The sequence below is a fragment of the Microtus pennsylvanicus genome, chromosome 17 (genome assembly GCF_037038515.1).
Source record: "Microtus pennsylvanicus isolate mMicPen1 chromosome 17, mMicPen1.hap1, whole genome shotgun sequence".
Lineage (NCBI taxonomy): Eukaryota > Metazoa > Chordata > Mammalia > Rodentia > Cricetidae > Microtus > Microtus pennsylvanicus.
The window spans coordinates 1,531,991-1,557,913 of NC_134595.1; the positions used below are offsets into that span (position 1 = coordinate 1,531,991).

The window sequence follows — 25,923 nt, forward strand, 5'->3', positions numbered from 1 at the left end:
GATACGTGAAGGGTTGGATTAGAGAATACACACACACACAAACACACACACACACACACACACACACACACACACACACAGAGAGAGAGAGAGAGAGAGAGAGAGAGAGAGAGAGAGAACTGCAACCCAGATAGCTCTGGAATCTCTTAGATTTGTTATTTAGGATCTTAAATGCCAATGTGCTTAGATATGACTGCAGTGTTTTTGGGAGCAATTTTTGCTTTTGCTGACTCCTATTTTCCACTTTAAAGTTAAGGACTAAAACACTAATTATTTCCAAACTTCCAGGCTATGCTACCTTCCCGGAAGAGTCTGTGTACACCACAATAACCCTGAACAGACTCTTCAAAGGTAAAAGATTTACAGAGAACAGAGCAGATCAGACAAATTCTCTGTTGTCTTCTTTACATAATTGTTTTGAATGAAAGCGCAGAATGATGATGGTTCAGGACTCCCAAGATCTGGCCATTGGATTAAAATGTACACGTAGAAAACATCTTATGAAAGTAGCCAGATTAAGGAAGTCACTCTAACTTAATCATCTGTGTAATCATCTCTTTTGTGAGTTTATACAACACAGTGATTAAAAATATTATATTGATGTAAGTGGTTCTTTTATATCTGTGTTTTTCTTTGATTTGAAAATTGGATTATTGTCAAAATGTTTGTTTTGAAAGTGAATAAATGTTGCCTACTCTTTGGGTCCTTGACTTGCAAATGGTTCAGTGGTATTTAGTGTGATACCACTTCCATTTAATTAAATTGCTCTGCTATGATGTGCTTCTAGCTCCAGGGAATAAGAGAACAATGGTTGACCTATGAATGATAGGTGACATAGGAGTTCCAGTCCTATAGTGGTGTCTCTGCTCTAGAGGTGGGGATGAATTACAGCACAAGACGAGGCAGTGACTTTCTAGGCATCTTAAAATGACCATTCACCATAAGACAGGTGACCTACGTACATTTCAACCTCTGATCAGCTTCCTTAAACTCTAGTCCTATCCTGTTTTCTTATTGATTTTTCTTCAAGGGGCTTTATTCATTCTTCAATTCTAACATTTCTGAAACAATCCATCATTTTCTTTTCTCCTAATAGATTTCTTTTATTACCTTACCTAATTTTGTCACTGAGGCCTCTAGTCTTGCTTTTAGTCATCATTTGAACTCATGTCAATTTCCACTCCTGCTCACTGTCTTTGCTCATCCCTTTCATCCCAGCTTCCACATTGCAGCTCCAGCCATACCAGCTCATATCTATGTTAGGACAGCAGTCTCTCACTAGTCTCTGAATTGTCTTTAATCTAACTGTGAACCAGTCCTGACTGCTGGATTAACTCACCCCAGGAGGCTCCTTTTTCACCTTAAATGTAGAGAATTTCTGTTTTTTCACCTTAAATGTAGAGAATTTCTGTTTCCCTTCCTGGTAAAATCTATGTGCCTTCTCTTGTCATCAAAGGCCCCTCATGATTGGTATAGACATCTTACCTATTTCTTCCTTAATTAAAATTCTTTGCTACTTCTTAATAAACACTTGCAATAAGGTCGTTTCCTTAATCTTACTGTATTTAAATTTGCTGTAGACTTCATGGTCCAGCTAAAGGCTATCCTGTATAGAAACCTCCAGAATCATTCTATCTGTGACCAAAGCTTTTTGTTGTGACTGTCAATCACTCTCTATATAGTCCTTACATCATCCATGGAATATAGCTGTGTACTTATCAGGATTGCTCCTTATCTTCCCATCTCCAAAGAAACAAACATATTACAGCCTACTACTTATTTGCTGAGTAAACTATTTTGTCATGTAAGAGTTCAAGATATCAGAGAATAATATTTTGACTGATCAAAATTTGTCTCAGAGTGTATACATCAATTACTCTGTTATTTTTTCTCTCTTATAAATGAAAGCTTTATGTCTCAGTGTTCAGATGAGACTTTTTGGTATCAAACTATTTGACCCCTGAGTGACTGTCTGACAATTGCATGTGGGACAACAATGTTTTAAAGAGACAAAGACAGGAGTCCTCTACATTGTTGTGTTTGCCTGTATAAGAACATTGGTCAGAGTTAAGGGTATGGCTTAGACCAGTGGTGGTCTAAAGTAACTCATTTAGTAAAATTTATTATTAGGTTTCTATTTTTGTTTTCATTATCACCTATAACCATTTGTTATTGTTTGAGCAATATTTACGTTTTGTTTAAAAATTTTATGTTCTATTGATAAGAAGTTAATGTATTTAATAGAATTGATACGTGTGCCATACACAGTCTTGGACAAGATTAGTTGTTTGGTTTGTTCTTGTCAACAGAAGCCATGCTTTGTCATGTTTCTGGCTCTCATAACCCTCTCTTCTTATCTAAGAGTGGTCACAGCTGTGCTCTGCATACCACAGGTGTTCCCTGTTCCCAAGGGTTCTGTTCTCTCACAACTTAAACCATGCATATTTTATAAACAAGCTCACTGACTGGTACCCATGACTGAGAAGACCATTTGTTTACTGTGAGAATCCTGAAGGAGACAATATACATACTTGTATATGATATTGTTCAAATTCTTTTTCAAAAAATACTTTACTTATACCATTATTTCTTATTTAAAAAATGAGAATTTCAAGAAAACAATGAATGGAAAATGAGAAAAAAATGACCATAGTTATTTTGAAACTTTAACTTAAATTAAAAGAAAATATAGTATGAATTTCAGAGTGTGGGCTCATCCAAAGCTGTGGGTAATTAACAGGTTTGTTTTTTACCATTTTAGTAGATCAAGGAGAATAGTGGAAAACATTATAGTCTGATGGGCATTTGTGCTTTCTCTCTTGATATTTGAACATAGCTAAGCTTCCAACTAGAGTTCCCTGAGTCCCAAGCTGTTGAGTCTTCAGTTCGACTTACAGATTCCAGAGCAAGCTCCGGATTGACTCATCAGAGAGCCTGTGCCATACAGAGCTTGAAAGGAAGCAAGTGGTCAGAGGGCTAGAAGTTGAATGACCTCCTCATCCCAAACAGGAAATAAACTCAGAGGAATGTTAAAGTAACTTAATCAACTCTGTGGTCAGAACAAAAGAGTTCTCCACCAGAGCAGCCAATGGCATCTTCACAGTTGGCTCATAAACCCCAGAGTGCAATATGGTCGAAAATGTAGAAAACGTTTTTTTTTTTTGGTCCTTACCTAACTTGTTAAAACATATCATATTCTGTTCAATTATATTTTTTTTAAAAAAAGAAATCAGAGTTATAAGCTATAATTTCACTTTTTTAATGTGATAGAAATGTGTGACAAGAATAAATAGAATCCATTAGAACTCCTAGAAGAAAAATCAGTTTCTAGTTGTACTTATTATATCTTTCTAATATCTTCTTTAGCTTCCCAGGTGCATTCTTCAATCTTGAGTCCTGCCAGCCTTGGTGGGCCATTTTATTTCACTACTGTGCTTATGATATAAAAAAGGAAAGAATGAATATTATAAAGTTAAACATGATTAAAAACATATTGTTTTAGTTAAGGATTCATTCATTAAAAGTTGGACTGAAAAGTGACTTTATGAGCTGGCTGACATCCCTTTTGTACACAAGTGAGACTGGAATAGAAGGGCTGCAATGGATAATCACTGCTGGTGAAATGGAAATTGTATTTATGAGAGACATATCGTCTGTTGGCCTCACCTGAGATTCGCGAACCACCTTTAGGCAGTCTCTCAAATTGTGAGCAAACTCTTTGCGTATAGTTATCCCTTATTATCATGAATAACATGTTCCAAGACCCTCAGTAGACATCTGAAACCTCTGATAGTACGAATTCTGTAAATGAATCCTTCCTATCTTCGTCATGCCTGCCACGCAATGTGACGGCAGCTTTTGCAGTTGGAGGCGAGCAGCAAAGTAGCATGACTTTCCCTCAGCGTATATCCTCAGTGCCTCAGCATTTGACTTCTTTCTTTATTAAGTATAGAAGTTTTGTTGGAATCACTGGTCTTACATTGGAGGCCATTATTAAGAAAAAAAGCAGTTGATTGAACAAAAGCTGTGAGCTACCTCGGTGGATGATCTGACAACAGGGAAAAGTTACAGGACCAGCTGTTGAGGTGCTGGTAGCACACGCACTGCAGACCACTGGGTGGAAGGGTAGTTTACGCCTTAGGTGACTAACATTGCATTTCACCACCATACTCAGAATGATGCAAAATCAAAATTTATAGACTTTATATCTGAACTTTCCCATTTAATATTTTGGGTTTGTAGTTGACAATAGGCAACTGAGACTACAGAAAGCAAAGTCATAGACAAGGAAGAATTGGTTGGAAACACATTTCCTTTAAATATGAGCACAAAATCAACTCAGTCTTGTCGAATGAACAAAATTGTCTTTTTTTCCTCTTCATTCATGATGGAGAACATCAGTTTTTATACACATTATCTTTTCAGTTATTTGTGTGATCTTGTTTTTAAAAAATTCATTTATTGCTTTAGTTTTCAGTAGCCTCTTCTATAAGTAAGGGACTGGTTTTATATAATCTTCAAGTTCCTTCCAGCTGAGTAATTTTTGCATATAGTACTCCACTAATATGGGGGAGAAAGTGAAATTTGCTTTGGTCCAGGCCTCTTTGCGTTCAGTTTCCCCACTATCCAATGGCTCTCCCTGGCTCTCATTTGAAACTCCAATACCAGCTTCTTCACCAAGTCCAGCCTCAAGGGGATGGAGAACAAAGCACTGAAATTATGTTACAATTTTGATGTATTGTGGTAGATGGAACAGAACGATAGATCAAGATCTGTTGGAAGACTTCATCTCAAGTCTTAAAGGTCGCACTCATAATTTTACATATGCATGTAGGTGTATTAAAGAGGTCCACAACTTTTGCCCTGAACCTTGGACTCTTTGAAATCCTTTTGCAGTCTCAAGAATTCTAAGCCAATATGTTCTCTACATTGTACTTTATGCTTCATATTCTTTGTAAATACAAGCTTTGGCTTAGTTGGGAGGGGTGGGTGTGGGGGCAAACTTTAAGGCCAAGGTTCTTTGATGCTAGGAGCTATCCTTTAGAGATTGTACTCCACAGCACCTGCACAGAGGCTGGCTTAGTCCCTAAATATAGTAACTTCTTTCTTGATCCACTTAGAATTGATGCAAAGGAAAGAAGTTACTTTTGTAGGTACCCATTTTCTTGGAAACACAGTTAATTTTCAACCTTCCAGAAGCTTGTTCTACCACAAATCTGGCTCTCACAGCCTTGCCATGGGCTGCAGATAAGTTCCTTCTCATTTCTGATCTTGCGAGTTGCCTGTTGTTGAACTGGAGTTGTGAGGGAAAGAGTTTTGAGGTTACTGCTTCCTGTCTCCACACCTTTAGCTCGTTTAGCTGCTAGGACAGGCTTTGAAAAGCAAAGCGCTAAGTTCCTCATCAAAACAACCTGCCAGTTAGTGAAGGAAAAACAGCCAAAGCAGTATTTTACTGTGTTAAGCAAATGCAGTTGGGAGGGTATCAGTGTTTCTGGTAGGTGTAACCTCGACAAATTACCCACAAGAAGGAAAATAGATCAAGTGTTTACAAAAGGAAAGAAAGGTCATTCCTAGTATGATTTAAAAACAGCAAATCCTCAAACAGAAGCCAGTGTAAGAAAGCTGAGTGCATTCTAGTTTCTTCTAAGTTAATGATCCTCAATCTTCCAAGTGCTGCAACTCTTTAATGTAGTTCTTCAGATTTTGGTGATCCCCATCCATAAAATTATTTTGTTACTATTTCATAACTGTAATTTTGCTACTGTTGTAAATTGTAATGTAAATATCTGATATGCAGGATATCTGATATGTGACCCCAAAAGGGTCACAACTCACAGGTTTAGAACTGCTATTCTAAGCCTAGGTATGCCTTAAGTGGTTGGAAACACCACAGATTCCCAGATACCCAAACAAACAAATAAAACAACAACAACAACCAAAATCCATAGCCAAGCTGAACACTATCACTTGATTGGTTTGTCAGAATCTTTGTACTCTACTGCTGTAGAGTGAGGGGTGTGTCTTCTCACACATGCTCCATTTTAAGGGAAATTAAAAGAAGCTAGCAATACTGTATGTTCTAGAAACCACAATGATCACATATTTAGGATAACTATGTGTCAATATCATTAGGATAACTGTAACCTCTCTTTAATACCAGGCATAAATTTATTTTATTTAGTGTGTCTCCACACTAAACAGATGTAGAGTTTGAAGTCCTGTCAGATAGCCTCTCACATGGACTTTTTAAATCATTGGAATAAATTAAAGTGAGACCAAATCCTAGAAAGAATATTAACTTTAAAAAAGAGGTTTCATCAGCTTGAATTTTATGCCAGGAAGCAGTTAGCCACATATTAGCATAAGACAAGAAATTACCTCAAATATAGTATCTCTCTTTAAGCATCAGCTAATTTAAAAATGTTAATATGTAAACATTAACAGATGAATTGCCCGCCTTTTTCATAGATGTTTTCAAACTCTTTTCCAACAAAATTCTGGCACAGCCACAGAATGAAGTATTTTCCCTTTCCTTGCTCAGTGGCAGGCTGTGTTACCAGAACAGTGGCGTGTAACAAACAGTCTTGACACAGGAGCCGTTGAGTTTCTGGTGAGAATGTTCTTGATTTTTAATCTGAGATCAAATGGGTTCAGAAGAAATCAGACAACCCCAACCACGCTGAGGCTTGAGCTCAGAGGCCCCATGACGGGAAGAAGAACAAGCTACCTCTAGTCGTTATATTACTCCATGTGAAGAAAAACCGTTTCAGAGAATGACTGCTGCCTCTTCCTTCTGAAAGTTTCCACTCCGTGTCATGACCCCCAAGGCTGCAAACCTGTCTTCTTTATAGTCCAGATGTCCAAACTTTCTTTGGTTTTGGATCTGTCTATTCTGGTACTGTAATGAAGTAGAAAAAAATGGGTGAAGAAGAGGTGTGGGCAAAAAAGAAAAAAATAGATACTTTTTCCTTCGTCTGCGAGGTTGAGGAAGTCATTTTAAAATCTTCCTCTTCTCTTTAACCAGAGCATTAGGCTGTAAACACTTCTCAGCTCTGACCCAGAAGACAACTGAATCCTGGCTGCTCTCCACACCTTCACCCTTGCACACTCCAAAGTAGCTTCATGTTTGCTAACGTGACCTCCATAAGTGAAAACACTACACTCACCTCGCCTGCTTTTCTGCTTCAAAGCCTTCACTAGGTCTCCATCACTGGCAGGAGAGGGACCAAGGTCTCTGATGAGGTGAGCAACGCTTGCTTTTCCACTCTTGTCTTTCCTAACCCTTGGTCAGAAAGAGGGGAGGTAGTTGTAATTCTCTCCAGAGTGTCATACTCGTTCTCAATTACTATTTTCCTTGCTGTTTTTTCTCTTTTTTCCTCCCCACTTCACCAAGTTACTTTTAGTTTCAACGTGCACATACTTACCCCACCACCCCATCTTGAGGACACGTCTTATCAAGGCTAACTTTTTTACGTGAGAAACATTTGATAGTCAATGTGGGCATCATCCCTTATCTCCCAGAACAGCAGTCTTCATGTGTACAGAATCTGTGATTGGTTCTTCAATTGTTCCCAGAACCTGTAGGTCTCTATCTACTGTGTCAAAATTAGTTATCTGTTTATACATTTTTCTTTCTTCCTAGACTGTGACCTGCCCAAGGAACTCAGGTTTGGGAAATCAGTTTTCTCTCTGATGTGTGAGTCTTGGGAAGATGTCACCTTCTGAATCAGGCAGGGATCACTAAATGAACACTGGAGTCTTTATTCTAGGACTTCTCCTTTCCCTTCTCGTTCCTCCCTCTCAACTCCTACACAGATGCCCATAGTAGCATTGTTCACAAGAGTCAATGTTGACTATATTGACACAATATATTGTCTAGCCATAGAATAAAGTTCTGATACTTTCCTACAGCATGGATGAAACTTGATAATTTCTAACTGAAAGAAGCCATATACAAAATGACATACATACTATGATTCCATGCATATGAAATGGCCTGAATGGGCAAGTAGAGACAAGAAGTAAATGAGTGGTTGCCCGAGGCTGAAAGACAGAATTATGGGAAGTGGCAGCCACTGAGCATCTTCTTCATGTAATGAAAGTACTTTACAGATAGTAGAGGGATCCTCACAACTCCTGGACTATTACTCTTTAAAAGGAGAACTTTACAGCTTGTGAATTACATTTCAGTAAAGTTACTCCAAACACCAATACCAACACTAACCACATCTTAACTTATACAAAATATATCAAAATTTCTGGGAGTAAAAGGCATGGATATGGGTTTTCTTGTAAGGTTTTTGATGTATAGAAATACTGATAATTATACAACAAACAAGAAAGAAAACTCCATCTATGTTCATGAATTCAATTCCAGATTAAACAACAAATTTTATTTTAGCAACTTCCAATTCTAGCTGGCTTTGGGGTACAAATAACTTTTTAAAAATTGTAAACAGTGGGCTTAGGATATTGCTCAACTGTGAAGGCTAGGCTCACAAGAAAAAAATCATAAATAGGTAATTATTAGCTTGCCCCCAGCAAAAATTGATTTTATTTATATTAAATTTCTTTTACAGAAAAATAGTAATGTGTTTACTTCTAAATAATTGAAGTTATGTTTCAAAAAGAGGTTGTAGGGTCTTTGATCTGTGAAGTTGATTCTCCATGCATAAGGGGTCAGCTATCTATGTGATATGATTTTTGGTTTCAGTTCTGAATTTATTTAACATTTCTTCAATGACTGTAAATGAATATTCATGTTTCTAGACCTCATTCACCCCCCTTTGGCCACCCCCTCCCAAAGGAATATATAGGCATGGTGGCCCACACTTTTAATTCCAGCACTCAGGAAGCAGAGGTAGGTGAATCTGAGTTTCTATGCCAACCTGATCTGTGTAGTGAGTTCTAAGTCAGCCAGGGTTACAGAATGAGACCCTGTGTTTTTTTTTTTTTGATGTTGTTTTGTTTTGTTTTCTTTGTTTGTTTGCTTGCTTGTTTAGAAAAGTGAATATAGAGCTAAAGACATTGTAGGCACCTGTTGCCAAGCCTGATTTCTGATTAGAAGGAGAGAACCAACTCCTGCAAGTTGTCCTCCACCCTCCACACAATATTTAAAATGAAATTATATTTTGTGAAATGGGAATACACTGGAAAATGGTATCAATGTGGTCTCCTCCCTAACAGAGTTGATAATGTGATTTCATTTAGTTTGCTTTTGAAGTGAGAAATTGAATGAGATAATATCTAGATCTTTGATTGTTTATTGCACAAAGGTAGAACTTCTCTTGATTTAAGACAACAAACATGCAAGTTTCTTAGGAGCCTGTTCTCTGAATTTGCTATGGAAGAAAAATTAAAGGCAACACTTGAACTACAGATTTCTGCACCTCTTTATCCTACTCTTGGTTTAGTCAATAAGCAAAGTCAAAATGTTTTGAAAGTTTTAAATCCCTTTATAGAAACCTGTCACATGATTGAAAACAAATTTATCTGGGCACCAGTATCAGGTTTTCAGGCTGCTTCCAAGCATATCACTTAATCAGGAAGTCAACCTAAGGCCTGATTAACATCTTAGGAATCTCAATTTGATTAAAAAATTCATAGTGCATAGCTCAGTGATGACAGAAGGGTCACATTTTGCCATGTTTCACAAAAGGATGCCAACATAATCAAAATATAAACTGATCACTCCAAGAAGACATATCTTTATCTGTCAGGAGATTTTGTTGGAGATCTATTAAGTTGACTAATTCCTTTTGATTTCAGGACAAAAGAGAATTATTGTTCTTATATTGTAACTAAAAATTTTCCATCCTCAGAAAACAAGATTTTGGTGAAACAGTCACCCATGCTTGTGGTGGATAACAATGACGTCACCCTCAGCTGCAGGTATTCTCACAACCTCCTCTTGAAGGAGTTCCGGGCATCACTGTACAAGGGAGTGAACAGTGATGTGGAAGTCTGTGTTGCGAATGGGAATCTCACCTCTCAGCTTCAGTTTCACTCAAATGTGGGGTTCACCTGTGATGGGAATTTGAACAATGAAACAGTGACATTCTACCTCCGGAATCTGCACGTCAATCAAACAGATATATACTTCTGCAGAGTTGAGGTCATGTACCCTCCTCCTTACCTAGACAATGAGAAGAGCAATGGAACGATTATTCACGTGAAAGGTAACTGTACTTGTGTCTGGCAATGCTAAACTCAAGGTTGGGGTAAATGGTTAGGCTGGAACACTCATCAATGATCTGAGACTAAAGACAAATAATTTTTAAACCTGTTTTCCTTTTACTTTAGAAATAATTCCAGCTTATATTTTGAATGCCTGTGCCTTTTTCACTGACATTATGTGGAAGAATGAGGGAAGAAGTTACAGACCATGGGAATAGAACCTATAAGATAATTCTCAATTCAAGTAGGTCATGTCAGGAAAAAATTTGTCATTAAAATGCTAGCCTGGATTTTTTTTAATGCCTTTTGGCTAAGATCAAGTATAAAATTGAACACAGAGTCCTCTAAGAGGAAGCATAGCCTGATGGATCAGGACTCAGGAAGAATGGGTTGGATAACAAATTAATTGTTTTTTTTTTTGTGATCCATGTTCTTTCTCCATTAGCTTTCTTTCCATTTTCCAAAACATGGAAAGGATGCTGAATTAGAAATTTAGGGGATATTAAATTTGTAATCTTGGGTAAGTTAACCAACTATTTAATAGCCCCAAACTCAATATGATGAAGCAGTACTCATGAATCAGCAGCAATAAGTGTACTACGTCTATATTGAGATTATGTTCTATCTAGTCATTGGGGAGAAAAATAATAGGATTCTTAAACTTGAGATATGGTTATTGGCATTAACACATAAAGCTGAGAGAGGCCAGGTAGATTATTGTGTATATGCCTATATTATAACTTTTCTTTTCCACAGAGTGATAAATAAGAAAACATGTTCCATTTTATATTCAATTCTAGCACAATTGCAATAAATGCATTTTCTTTTAGGCCAGAACAAAACTGTCATTGAGAAAAATCAAATACTAAACAAGGAAAAAATATTATCTTAATACGGCAGAGTAGCTTTTGTGTTCTGGCAAAGATAGAAGCAATAATGAGAGAATTCAGATTTCTAATATCAATATTGCTCAAGCAAAATATTTGATTGGATAAAGTCAAAGGATAAAAACGATATGTTATTTTGGAAGCCAAGAACAAAACATTTCTTCCATGTAAATGATATACTACTTAGGCTAGTATTTTGTGCATATGTATACACATATACACATTTAGGAGAACTGGAAAAGATACTACTGATTATGTACTTATCAGCTTTCAACCTTTTTTGTATATTTGAAACGTAAGTAGGTAAACTAAAAAATGCTAACACTCAACTTTGAGCTTCTGACTTAATCAATATGGCTTGAGAAAGGTGAAATAGATAATGTTTTCAAATATTGTCAGATGCGTAGCCAGGATTAACTTCATTAAAACTAGAGTATTGTTGGTATTCTTTTCATTTATGTATTTTTATTACAACTTAATTATAAAGAATTTGTTAATAAAAATGCTTTCAAATATTTTCAATGTTATGCATTGAAAATAATCAGACCTAAATTCCGATTATTTCAATCAATTATGAAGTATTCTTCCTAGTTGTAATTTCCTGTGAGTTTCAGTAGAGCTGCTTGTTTTCCCACTTCTTTCTGACACTAGAGATGTGTTGTGTCTCACTCAGCTTCAGGTAACCTGTTGGAGCTGGAGTCAGACATTTGTCTTTGTAATTTTTCCAGGCTGGGTTTCTGACTACCATGTTAAGCTGGTGGTTTTTCTTAGGGGTTAAAAACATTTATATCATTTTACTTATTTCAAAGATAGAGTTTAGTGTATAGATAAATGGGGGTAAGGGGATGGGGTCAGGTTAAAGTCGTTGAAAATTGCCATTTTGAATTGCACAATGTTCAACAAGATCCAATGACTTCAGTGTCACCAGTGTGCCACTCCAAAGCAATGGTTTCCAACCTCAGTGCTGTATGCTGCATGCTGAGATCAGAGGTGGGCTTGAATACGTTCCAAAATAGCAACACTAGAGCATCTATGCTGGTAATAGTTTGCATATTTTAGTACTTTCAAATTCTTCTCTGATGTTCAGGACAGAAATGTACTCAACTGCTGTTGCTGTGTTCTTTAATCTACTCTATTATGTTTTTCAGAGAAACATCTTTGTCATGATCAGACAACACCTAGGCTGTTCTGGGCACTGGTCGGGGCTGCTGGAGTCCTGTTTTGTTATGGCTTGCTAGTGACAGTGGCTCTTTATATTATCTGGGTAAGAGAAGCAACATTGCTTTTATGTAACTTCTCTGCACATGCACTCTGACTATATTAAGAATCCTGCCTGCATCTTTTCTACTGCAATGTTGAGATAGATTTTTTTTTTTAGACTGTTCGACTTTATGTGAAGTAATGATCTGATGTGAGTTCTGTTTTCTAGAAGGCACTAAGTGGCCAGGAAGAATTAGAAACTAAATGGGGATATAAGAGTAGGAGATTAGAAGAAGTTAAATTTCTTATCCTTATTTTTGCAATATAATAATTGCATATAAAGCATACACATAAATGCAAACATAAAGTATAAAAATCTAAGCCTCATCAGAAAGCTAAGAAATGAAACCAACGAACAGCTTCAGCTCAGGGTCAAAAATCAGGAGAAAGTAGGCTGCCGAAATTGTGTATTCAAACCAGAAGGAAACAAATCTATTTATGTCAGTCCTATTTTCTGTCTCTTGTGAAGCAGTTGCAGTGTGTGAGGCCAAGTATGGCGCTGTCTTTATGAAAGCATAAAGGGAGGGAGACTGTTTGGAGCTCTCCCCACTGAATAGAGTTTACCAGCCTCTGCGGATGGTTCTGCAAGAAGGTTGGTATATATATATCCACCTTTCTCAATGTGGAATTTTTGATACAAGCTTAAGAATTTTTTATTTGTTTCATTTTTCTGAGACAATAGCTCACTAGTGGCCCAAATTGGCCTGGACCTTGTTATGCAGTCCAGACTGGCCTTGTCTCAGCCTCTCAAGTGCTGGAATTATAGGTGTGTGCCACCGTGTCTGTCTTTTGAACATATTTCAAATTTTCAAATTTTGTGTGTATGAGTGTTTGCCTGTTTGTGCATCACTTTTTGTGTGTGTATGGTGCCTATGGAAGCCAAAAGAGGGTTATCAAATTTCCTGAAATTGGAGTTACAGGTGTTTGTTAGCTACCATGTGGGTGCTGGGAACTGATCCTGGGTCCTCTGGAAGAGAGGCCAGTGCTCTTAACCTCTGAGCCATCCTTTCCTCTCTCTTTTGAACACATTTTGATGAATACATTCGCTGTTAGGAAGGAACAACCTTAGCAAGGATTATCTGAAGATTTTCTTTGAAACCTCTTTATGTACAAAGAACAGAATGGCTCGTGTATTGATTTCACATGATTCTGTATTTTTTCCCAGAATATACATGTAAGTAATTTCTTTGATAAGAAATACATGCTGTGTGCAAGAGGAAAGGGCTATTTCTCTTGTTATTCTCAACCCATCTGCTATTAAGAACACTTAGGATTTAATGAATGCTTATTCTGTCACTAAATTGTGAAGGCCTAGAGTTTTGTATCCATTCCATCTTTTTATTTATTTATTTATTTGTTAAAGATTTCTGTCTCCCCCCGCCACTGCCTCCCATTTCCCTCTCCCTCCCCCAATCAACTCCCCCTCCCTCATCAGCCCGAAGAGCAGTCAGGGTTCCCTGCCCTGTGGGGAGTCCAAGGACCTCCCAACTCCTTCGAGGTCTAGTAAGGTGAGCATCCAAACAGCCTAGGCTCCCACAAAGCCAGTACGTGCAGTAGGATCAAAACCCAGTGCCATTGTTCTTGACTTCTCAGTAGTCCTCATTGTTTGCTATGTTCAGCGAGTCCGGTTTTATCACATGCTTTTTCATTCCATCTTGATTAAAGGTCAGAGAGTTCAAACCTATTCTTTCTCCTCAAGAATGGACAGCAGAACATTTGACCAAAGGTGTGGCTACTGGATGCTTTGCCCCTCAAAAGTCAGACAATAGGATGTTTGACTTAGGGTGAGGTTACTGGGTGTTTTGAGATGTAAGGAGGTTATTATGCTTGTTTATTCTTTGTATCATGGGAGTCTTGTGCCTTCCCCTTTTGATTGGGGCATAGAAGGACTGTGAGCAATGAACTCGTGGCTTTTTGTATTTACTGGAAGCTTCCCAACTCTATCTTCTGTCTCTTTTCTATTTCTTTCCTCAACCTGCACTCCCCTTATCAGGAACGTATGGCCAAGTTGGGCTGGACCTGATACTAAATAGGCAACCCTCATAGAAACCAAATAAAGACCTAAATAAGCCTGCTTGAAATGTGATACCCATTTCAAGGCTATATATATATATATATATATATATATATATATATAATATATATATATATATATATATATATATAATATATATATATATATAATTGAGCAATGTACAGTCAGAGACTTCTGGAAGTCAGGCCCTGTAATGCTATCTTACTTTTACTATATTGTTGGAATGGGGACAGGACAACCTTAGTTAAGTCACCAAGTTCTATAATCCAGTCTTCGGTTTAAATTATTTTCATATCTAGTATTCATCACATATTTCTGTATTCACAAGACCACAGAGAACAGATGGATCTTTGTCTGTTACCTTTTGACTGATCAATAACTTCTACACAGTAAGGGAACATAGTGTTTGAGAACTCTTTCTATTGTCTTTGGAATCTGCCTAGTTTGGCTTCTATAAGTTGTTTAATTATGATATGAATTACAGGAAAATATTGTTCAAGTCCTACCTCTGGTATTTCTTTAGCAGTTTCTCCCTTCTGGAGTTCTGAATGTGCATTCCTTGTTATCTTGTAGCTCTACGGTGGTTACCAATGATTTTAGAATCCTAAGGTTTGGCTTGGTTTTACTAATTCTCAACCCCTGGCTTTCTTGCTTGCTGTGTGGCTTTCAAAGTCTCTGAGAACTTCAATTTTCTAATTTGAAGGCCGGGTGCAGTGGCCCTATGGGTACTCTTCCAGGAAAGGGGTTCCCTTGTTGTATGTTGACCTAGGTCAAAGGAGTTTACTAGCTTCGTGGGCAGTAGTTTTGGGAACTGCTTTAGCTCTCAGTGGTCTCACAGGAACCACTTTAAAACTGATGGTAAATATGCATTAGAAACAAGCTCCTAAAATGAGACACTAACTTACTGAGTGACTAGAATCATCAAAATAACAAAAGAAGCTTCTCACTTTCAATGAGTTAAAACAACTCACATTTCAAAACAGACATCAGAAATGTTTTGAGTTTTTCTCTGGCAGTCCCATAATTCCTTGTAAGTTTCATTTCTGCCTTGAGAGAGATGTTTTTGGCTTATCTCACAAGGTCACTGTGACTTGGATAGTCTTAGTCCTTGAAGTGTCTTGTCATCGGTGGCTTTTGCGAGTCAACCCAGGTTGTCTAATAAGAACATCACTTATTTGGACCTCAAACCCAGGTCGTTGTACTCTCTGACCAAATAGAGCATGTAAAAATAATTTACATTTCACAGAACAATGTAACAATTTTACCTTGGGTTCATCTTTCTCTCTTTCTACTGTTTGATCAATAAGAATCTTAGTAAGCTTAACCACTTTCTGCGATCCTATTTTGGCTGCTCAGTAGTGTGTCTTGGTAGGTGTCAACTGTTTCCCAGAGCTTCCTGAGAGCCCATGACATGCTCCTAGGCTGTATGGGTTCCTAGGAGCAGCTTCAGTTTGTCTCTGTACTTGACCCGCTGTGGGCATTTAAGTAAAGAAAATGCTTCTCAGGCTGCCGCCTGTCGCTCTCAGTTCTGGATTCCCTCTGAGGAGCTGTCAAACTTCTTTCCCTTCTTGAGCTTAGAGGAAGGTTATGTTTGTTTGGTTGTTTTTAGCATGCTCTTTGGCAGCATGAACTACAATGAGTGGATAATGTGTGTTTAGGGTTGGAATCTACTACATTCGTGACCATTGGAGTACATGGTTTCTCTATGCCCTGTTTGTTGCTGCCTTGTCTAGGAAACAAGTGGGTAGAGTTGTAAGTAAGGGCAAAGGTAGAGGGGCACCCATGTGCAGACACAGGAGGTGGGTACTCTACACACACGCGCGCGTGCGCGTGCGCGCACACACACACACACACACACACACACATTGTGGGTGCACATGAGCACTGTAGCTTCCAGATTGAGTTCCCATTCATTTCTAGTTTAGAGTCAGGATGATACAAACAAAACCCTCTATCTGATAATGGTTTTGTGGTAAGCATGGGAATTGATTGTAACAGGTTTTCTTTATCTTTGTGTGTAACTTGGAGGTCTTCAGTCATGGCACCTCTCTCATTGAGTTCTTTCTTTAAGTTATAGTTTCTATTAGCGTTTGGGGGTCGGTAAGGAAACCCTAAAGGTTAACGTCAGTGCTGAGATGCTTACCTGAGTAGCATCAGTGCATTCTTTGCTTACCCAAAGCCTCTGGGTGTAGAAAGAAAGCCAAGGCTATCGCCACTCTCTCATTTATCTGTTTGGGAAAGCTTGTTACTCATACTTAGTGCATAGGACCTATGTGTTTAGAAATAGGCATTCTTTTTTTTTCATAGTAGAAAATCTATAATAGAATTCCATAATAGACAATCCACATGGCTTCCTGCTTTTGTTGCTAAGCCTGGGGAATAGTGGTGGGTGACATTATTGCCTCTGAAGAATACACACACACACACACACACACACACACACACACACACACGGAATAGGAACATAGTATTCAGAACTAGAAAACCTCATTCATTTGGTCTCTGCTGACATAAATTTATAATTATTATTTCAGATCCTGAAAGGAATGAAAGATTTTTCTGGTTAATTATGGAAAAACAACTTACTTAATGAATGATTAAAGTAAAATTGCTTAACTTATCCGAAAGGAAGGGCATTTAAATATCAATGATATTTAATTGTCACCACTATTCCCCAGGCTTAGCAACATCTGGTTGAATTTTACCAGGAGCAGAGAAAAAGGAATGACCCTGAACCTGGAGTTTACTTACTTCAAATCTTGACCAAGTTTTTGACTGGGGATCAAAAGCATCATTGCTAGATCAATGCGATGGTAATATGTTCTTAAGTATGCTCTTGGACTTTTGATTAGGTGACAACGTTGTGAGTAAATGGGCCCATTTCTATAAATCAGCTTCCTCTAGATTTTTAGTAGACTGGCAGCCAGCTTTTGCTTAATCTCTATCACAATCCAATGCTAATTCTTAGGGTCATTTGGCAGCTGCTGTTCTGAATAACTAACCCTAAAGTCTTAGGACCTCTCCCATAATAGCTCCTCTAAGTTCTTCCGTATTGACTTCTTTCCTCTGCAGACAAATAGCAGAAGGAACAGACTCCTTCAGAGTGACTACATGAACATGACTCCCCGGAGACTGGGGCCCACACGCAAGCATTACCAGCCCTATGCTCCAGCGAGAGACTTCGCAGCCTACCGTCCCTGACAGGGACCCCTATCCAGAAGCCAGCCGGCTGGTGCCCCTCCACCTGCTCAACACCACTGCTCTGGATAGGAAAGGACTGTCTCATCTTCAGCCGGCCACTTTGGACCTCTCCTGGGTCACCTTTGCTAATTGTTTTGGAGTGTCTAGATCCAACATCACCAACATCTGGAGACTCTGGAATGAATTCAAAGAAACTTTTATGGCAGGTTAAATTCTGCATGCCTTGACCCATATTCAAGCTTAGTATATTTATTGACTTGATTGAAAAGTTAGAGTAGAGAAAACAAAAAAGCAAGAGGATTCATTCAGCTGTGGAAGTCCATTTTCAGGCTGCATTGAGCCTGGTTCGTGTCTCACTCACTGGCTCATTTCAGTCATGTGAAGTGTGATAGCTAAAGATGTCTTAGATGGAGTAGAAAGGCCAGAGCAGCCTTCTCTTAGCTAAGCTGGTGTTTAATGTGGGGAAAGGGTACAGTTACAGAGCATAGACTGAAGTATTTGAAAATAACTAAAACACTGTTTCCCACCCACAAAATGAGCCACTTAGTTCCATCTTTAGTGTTTTTCTGTTAGTTTAGGAAGATGTAGCCACATATTTAATGAATTCTGACCACTTTTAACCACTTTGACCAGTGGAATGCCCTCAAAGCACCCCCAGGGTTTGCTTTTCTCATTCCTTGTCATGGGAATTCAATATTATTAATAGTCACAAGATGATTTCAAAACTAAACAGCCCTCCCACACCAGGAAGCGTGTGAGAGGAAATAAGGTCACTATATATATCCTGAATGCTGTGGAGGATTATCTGTTTAGTAGCTTGTTCCAGGCAAACCATTTAAAGCATGGTTTCCTTGTTGTCTTTATTGGGACCTGAAGTGGAGTACTGAAATTGCATCTATAGAGTGCTAGTCATGATACTGTGAAAAGGGGATATTAGCATTTAGTAGGCAGTCAGGATGAGTTCCAGGGAGCTTCCTCTGAGGAAGGGGATGAGGAAACTCTTGGTATGTACTCAAGAGATGGATGTTTTCAAGACTGCATCTTAGAGAGCCCTGCTATGTGTTCCTTTAGACTCAAAAGTTTAGAGGCAATGTATTTGCACCAGGGCTCAGAACTGCAGAATTTTGTGAGCCCAGCTGCTTTGTACCCTGTGGATTCATTGACATGAAAAATCATTCTGGACTGTGTCTTTAGGGACATCAAAGTTCTCATGAGCATCTACAAACATTTTTTTCTTTGCTTCCAGTTTGGGTCAACTGGAAAACATCTATGGACCTTAAAGAATGAGTCTATAGCCATCTTTCATTTGTTTAATGCTTTGAATTATTCAGAGGTTTTAGAGCCCAGTAGGCCTGGTAAAAATCTCTTTACTAGTTGAATGGCCTCAGGCAAATTACTGTTCATCTAAGACTACGATTCCTCAACTTGTAAAATGAACATAATGAAACTTGCTGTGATCCTCCTGCCTCTACCTCCCAAGTGTTGGGATTTCAGGGGCCCACAATCATGCTCATCTTGTAATATAAATTTATACCCAAACTCATGAGGATCTCTCAGCTTCAATAATTTTCTAGCCAATTAGAATAGATTCTCTTGCAATCAAACATAAGGCATTTCCCCCTACTGCTGTCTTTGTATATAAAGAAGTCTTTAAACATTATTCTTAAATATCATGAGGAGGAAGGGATAGGAATCTTTTCATTCTAGACAGATGACATTGTGCTCTGATAGATTTTCTTTTAAGTTGGCTTCCACTCTGTGCCTTTAGTTAAGCCAGCAAAGGCCAAGATCAGCCTGACTTGTGTGATGAAAGACTGCTGGCTTGCCCCTGGCGCTTGTGATCACAGCCAGCCTTTGACATGTGGCATTCTTGAATCAAAGTTACAAAATTATATTTGAAGATGACATCACTGGAGAGTTTTTAGAAAGGGCAAGAGCAAATAACAAACACTTTTTTAATGGAAAGATTTAATCTTTGGTAATCAATAACTTTATTTTCTTACTGGAAAAGGACTGAAGGTGAATCATACCCAAGATTTCTCATAACTCTCTGAAAAGAACCAAAGTACAGGAGTCATCGATGTTTCACTATTGAAATGAACCAACAAATGGTTTAAAAACACTGGTTTAGAGTAATGCTTTTTGCCATTTTGGATGTAGTGTTTATGAGGAAAACTGTGTCATTTGCTGCTATTATTGCAAGAGTCTTGAAATTAAAGGTGTGCCTATAATTTTTAATTGTGAGGTCACCTGTTTGGGATTGAGCATGCCAATTTAAAGAGGCCCGGTGTACCTTATATCTGCATCCAATGATAAAATAACCACACTAACATGTGCCTGTTTTTAATCTCGTGCTTTAATGTTGTCCCCAGGACGGTTATGCAATGAATCTGGAGATATTTTGCTATTTGAAAGAGTGTATCATAAATCTTTTTACATCTCTTTATTCTCTCTCTCTCTCTCTCTCTCTCTTTCTCTCTCTCTCTGTCTCTCTCTCTCTGTCTCTCTCTCTCTCGTCTCCTCCTCAACTCTATCTCTATCAAGATTTTCAAATATTGGTTTCTGTTGGAAAAAATGCAACTTGTGGTTTCTTGGCTTGGCTTCAAGGGCAGTGTGTCAACAGGCCAATGTTTTGACTCTTCGAGATGTCGGGCTGACTTGTGCTCTGTCTGCTGTGTCTGCCATGGGACACCTACAGCTTGACTGAGCCTTCAGACATTTAGTTCTTCAATCATTTAGCCAACTAACTGAGCCACTAATCTGCATGACTGTTTGAATGGGCACACTGAGGGTCAATTCGATGTCTGATCCCTCATCCCAGTCTCTGTACTGCACATGGGAACTACAGTTGACTGTGTTCTCACCTAGAAATGTTAAATTCAACTACGTGAGCTGGATCTGAAACCACCATACTTACTTCCATTTAGCCACCACTAACCCAGGTCATACAAAATGGGGTGGATTCTTTCAGGACTTGGAGAAGGGAGTTTTTCCTATCCAAAAAGTCAGTTGAAGCTTAAATCTTTCTTGCTATGATATGCCTATGCAAATATCAAAAGCATGTTTCAATATCAGGGACTTTAGATATACTGCATTCTCTGTCTAGGATGTTATTCCCTAGATATCTATTTGGTTTCCTCTTACTTCCTTACATATTAGCTTAAATGTTTCAACTTTCAACTGTAATTAATTACCCAATACATCCTGTTTTCTTGCCTTATTTTCCTCCATAACATGTTACCATCTCTTATACTAGATGTTTTTCTTATTCACTGGTCTATTGTTTCTCTTTCTAATCTAGACTGACTCTTCATAAAGAAAGAACTCCATTTTCTTTGTTTTTTTTCTTTGCTGTTTTCCCAGTGCTTAGAATAATGCTTAGTGTGCAATAAGTATTTATTGGCTGAATAAACGGATTTCCCATGGGCTTATGAATTAATGGTGACTCTAAATGATCTAATCACACTCTGAGGGGGAAAGAATCAATTCTATTTTCCGCTTCTTATTAGAAACGTGAGAGGTAAAGCATATGCAAAAAAATCTGGTGGAATAACATCTAATTTATATAAGTTAATTTACAATTTAGAAATTTTTGTATAATCTGAAAAAGTACAGTTATAATCATTCTAAAAATGGTATTCTAAACAAACCTATTAGGAGAAAGTTGATTTTCCATTTAAAATTTTCAAATTCTCTCTTAATAGGTTGTTGATAATGTTTTATTTTCTTTTATCTTTACATTTTGAAATAAATGTTTATTTCATAGACAAATGTCAAGTGCAAATAAGGCTTTTGTATTTTATCTATTTTTGTAATATTTATTTATTTAATTTTAAATTTTATTTTACATTCCCACCACAATTTTCCATCACACTCCTCCTCCTGTCTCCCTTTACCTTCCCCCATTTCTCCCCTCATCCAGTCCTCCCAAGTGGTAAGGGCTTTCATGGGGAGTCAACAAAGTCTGGCTCATTAAGTTGGGGCAGGACCAAGCCTCTTCCTCCTGCATTAAGGCTGAACATAGCATTCCACCATAGGTATGGGGCTCTAAACTCGCTCATGCATGCACCAGGGATAGATCCTGGTCCTACTGCCAAGGGCCCTTCAGACAATCCAAGTTTCATCACTGTCTCCTATATATGTAGTTCAGTACCGTGGAGATTCCATAGCTGTTGGTCTAGAGTTCATTAGTTTCCACAAGCTTGGTTCAGCTGTCTCTGTAGATTTCTCTATCATGATCTTGACCTCCCTTGCTTATACCTCCCCTCCTCCTTCTCTTTGATTGGATTACTGGAACTTGGCTTGTTGCTTGGTTGTGGATCTCTGCATCTGGTTCCATCAGTTACTGGATGAAGGCTCTCTGATGATAGTTGGGGTATTCATCAATATGATTACAGGGGAAGGCCAGTTCAGGCACCCTTTCTACTGTTGTTAGGAGTCTTAGCTGGGGTCATCCTTGTAGATTCTTGGGAATTTCCCTCGCACCAGGTTTCTCCCTAACCCCATAATGGCTCTCTATATCAAGATCTCTCTTACAAGCCAGGTGATGATGGCACACACCTTTAATCCCAGCACTTGGGAGGCAGAGGCAGGCGGATCTCTGTGAGTTCGAAGCCAACTTACTCTACAAGAGGTAGTTTCAGGACTAGCACCAAAGCTATAGAGAAACCTTGTCTCAAAAGGAAAGAAAATCTCTTTCACTACTCTCTCACTCTGTCCCTCTCTTCCCTCGACCATCCAGTGCCCTCATGTTCTCTCATGTTCTCATCTCTTCTCCTCTTTACCACTCCCCTCACCCCAGTTTCTCAGGTGATCTCATTTAATTCCCCTTCTAAGGGCAATCTATGTGTCCCCCTTAGGGTCTTTCTTGTTACCTAGCTTCTCTGGAGCTGTAGATTGTAGTCTGGTTATCCTTTGTTTTATGTCTAATATCCACTTAGGAGTGAGTACATACCATGTCTGTCTTTCTGAATCTGGGTTATCTCATTCAGGATGTCTTTTTTTCTAGTTCCATCCATATGCCTGCAGACTTCATGATGTCATTGTTTTTTTTTTTACAGCTGAGTAATATTCCATTGTGGAAATGTACTACATTTCCTTTATCCACTCTTCAGTTGAGGAACATCTACTTTGTTTCTAGGTTTTGGCTATTATAAATAATGTTGCTATGAACATTGTTGAGGAAGTGTCCTTGTTGACTGAATATCCTTTGGTATATGCTCAAGAGTGGTATTAATGGGTTTTTGGATACATTTTATTTATTTGTTAATAGGATTGGAGTGATAGGTCAGTGGCTCAGAGCATGGGGTGCTCTTCCAGAGACCCTGAGTTTAATTCCAAACACCTCCATCTGATACTCTTCTTTGGCCTCCATGGACACCAGGAATTCTTGTAGTGCAGCTGAAGTACATTTAGGCAAAGCATCCATATACATAAAATAAACAAATAAATAAAAATAATTCATTTGTTGACAATTTTATATATGTATATGATGTATCTTGATAAACTCCTCACCACCATGTCCCCTGGATAGTCCTCAAGGCATCTCCCTTTCATTTTCATGTCCTCCCCTTTTTCTTTATTTTCTTTTTTGGTAGTCCACTAAATCCATTTAGTTGCTACTTGCTGGAATGCTTGCCAGTCTTATTGGCTTGACCTTGTCCAGGTCTTATGCAGGGGATCATAGCTGCTATAAGCTCACGAGTGCCCTGTCTGGAGCACAGCATCTCACACACTCCTCACACACTCCAGCTCTTACACTCTCTTAGTTCCCTCGTCTATGATGTGCCCTGAGTTTTGGGGGAAAGGTTGATTAAATGTCCCTGAGCACTCAACAGTCACTCATTCTCACCAGTATGACTAGTTATGAATCTTTGCATTGCTACCCAGTGCAGAATAGAGGCTTGTTTACCCAAGCTGAGAGCAGCACTAAGATATGGGTAAAAATGGAAATATTTAGAAGGCAGTCCTCATGTCCATTTGGAAAAACAATAGTAGTAGTTTCCCTGTTGTAACCCATGAGTTTATAGTGTCAGGCCTCAGTTTCCTTCTGTGAAGTAGGACTCAAATAAGAAAAGCAGCTGATAGCTCCCATAATCTTCTTGCCACTATTACATCTGTGGGCACATCTTGTCTGGCAGGTTGACAGTGTAGCCTTCAGGATCCAGTTCTAAGTGAGACCATTTATAACTCCCCCCCCCCAACCCCCAGTCACTTGTAAAGCACTTCTCAGCACTATGAAAGTTAGTCAACCAGAGAGAAGTTCTCAGCTCAGTTCTGGGTTGATTTCTCTGTTCCGTGATCAAAGCATGTTGTATGTCCAGCAATAGGACTTTACCATGTGGTTAAGGTAAGCAACCAAGAACAATGACAACAGCCTGTGTTGCTTTGTGGGCCTCTGCAGTCTCCGTGACTAGTAATTTGTAGAGACATATCCCAGGCCTAGCACTGAGGTTTTTCACTGAGAATCCATGCTTTCTGGGGAATGCATTTTGTCAATGCTTTAAACCTATTTTTCCTTATTATTTCTGAAAATATGGCTTTTGTAGTTAAAACTCACCCTACAGCTGAATTACTACTCTTTTCTATGAAGTGATTTTTATCCCAATGAAGTCTGTAAATGCCTTGTTTGGCTCTGATTCAAAAAGATCTCATTGGTGAGGACACAAAATGCCAATATCTTCACCTGTCGTGTTTGTGGCATAGTGGATGCTTGAAACACTTGCAGCAGCTTCAACAAAAGAGAACAACAAACAAATAAAACTTGGAGCAAGATTAAAATTTATACCAAATCAATATTTAACACACATGTCACCAGAAAGGGGAGCTGGGGGAGGAAGAATGTGCGTAGAGTAGGCAGAGCCTGGAACCACAGACACAAGAGCTTGTCTGGTGCCTGATAATCCGTGGAGCTGTTTCTGCTTGGCCTCAAGTTTTACTTTGAAGATGACCTGGAGTAAAAAAAAGGTGTATAATTAATTCATCTTTAAACACACTTTTTCTTTTCTTGAAACAAGACATTAAATATAGTAAATGTAATGAAATCTTGAGAAAAAAATGGGCTCACATGCCTGGTACTATTCAAGAAAGACTCAGCTAGCTTCACAGATGTTTCAGCAGAAAATCAGATCAACTGAAAAGGTACCAGATTGATAAATGTGAAAAATTCAACTACAAATCTCAGCAAGGAAATCTTTATTGTATTGATGAAAATTATATAACCCATTGTACCGGCACAGAATAAAGGCAATGCAGATATCAAAGAATATTTACCAGTTTATTGTTAAACTTACTGAACCAAAGTTCCAGGTAGCACAGGTAGCGAGGAACAAAAGGGCCGAGCCGCACTCTTTATTGGCAGGGATTTGCCTGAGGCAAACCCCGCCCTCTAAAGGGAGCTGATTTAACCCCTTTATCTCCCCCTTTTGTCTAAATAAGACACAACTAAACCAAATATAACTATAACAATAATAACAAATGATAAATATAACAAACAATATTGAGAGCAAAAGTTTTGCTAAAGAGTAACTACAATTAAATAATCTTCAACTCCATCAAAGATCTGAGAAGGGAGTAAATATTACTTAACAAAAAAGAGATATCCAAAATGTGCAACAAATGACAGAGACAACTGACTGCCTGGGCAATCACCCAAAATCTCGTTTGCAATGTTGAGTCAACCAACTTTGGCTAAGGCCTAACATAACTGACATACCATTCTCAAATGCAAGGAACTTTCTTAGGATTATCCTACCCTGTCTTGGCAAGATAAGACAATCCTGTTTATATCTTAGTCAGTAGTTGAGGTATGGGTTTTTCTTAACCCAAAGGCCAGTTCTGCCAGGAAGACAAGCTCCCAGTGGAGTGTCTTTGGTGCTCAACGTTCTCTCGGGAGTAGAGTGGTGTTTCCAGGAGTAAATTGTGTCTCAATGGCACATAATTTTAGGTTAGATTAAAGGCCATTTTCTACAGCTCTTCAAAGAGGCTGAAGATTATACTATCTATACTGAAAATAATCTCTATGTATCTAAAAAACCTGATTAACCTAAAAATAATATGACAAACATGTAATTCTCAATACCTATCTAATTTGAAAACTAAGGGAATAAACAATTGTGCAATGTATGAAGACAATGATCTTCACTTGTAAACAATGTCATTACTTATCAAATGTAAACAATGTTATTACATAAATAGGACCAGAGGTAGAAATGTACATTGTGATATGATAGATGTATCCATACAATATAAGCATACTCTTATACCAAAATAGAGGTAGGAACACTCACATTCAATATTCAATATATCAATATACAAGAAACAGTACCAACATAATTTTCTAAAAACAGTAAGTCACAAATACCA

General features: G+C 38.3%; 1 protein-coding gene across 2 annotated transcripts in view; it reads left to right on the forward strand.

Moving 5' to 3' along the window:
• The window catches only part of Cd28 (CD28 molecule), a 32,494-nt gene extending 8,564 nt beyond the window's left edge, over window positions 1-23,930 (forward strand). The window contains exons 2-5 of one of the 2 annotated variants that reach the window (XM_075951813.1): window positions 7,025-7,242; window positions 9,822-10,178; window positions 12,212-12,327; window positions 17,431-23,930. In XM_075951813.1, coding sequence (XP_075807928.1) covers window positions 9,851-10,178; window positions 12,212-12,327; window positions 17,431-17,559 — 573 coding nt within the window. In that variant the 5' untranslated portion in view covers window positions 7,025-7,242; window positions 9,822-9,850 and the 3' untranslated portion in view covers window positions 17,560-23,930. The remainder of the gene's footprint in view (window positions 1-7,024; window positions 7,243-9,821; window positions 10,179-12,211; window positions 12,328-17,430) is intronic. The other variant, XM_075951812.1, reaches the window with a different exon arrangement.
• Window positions 23,931-25,923: the final 1,993 nt, after the last annotated feature.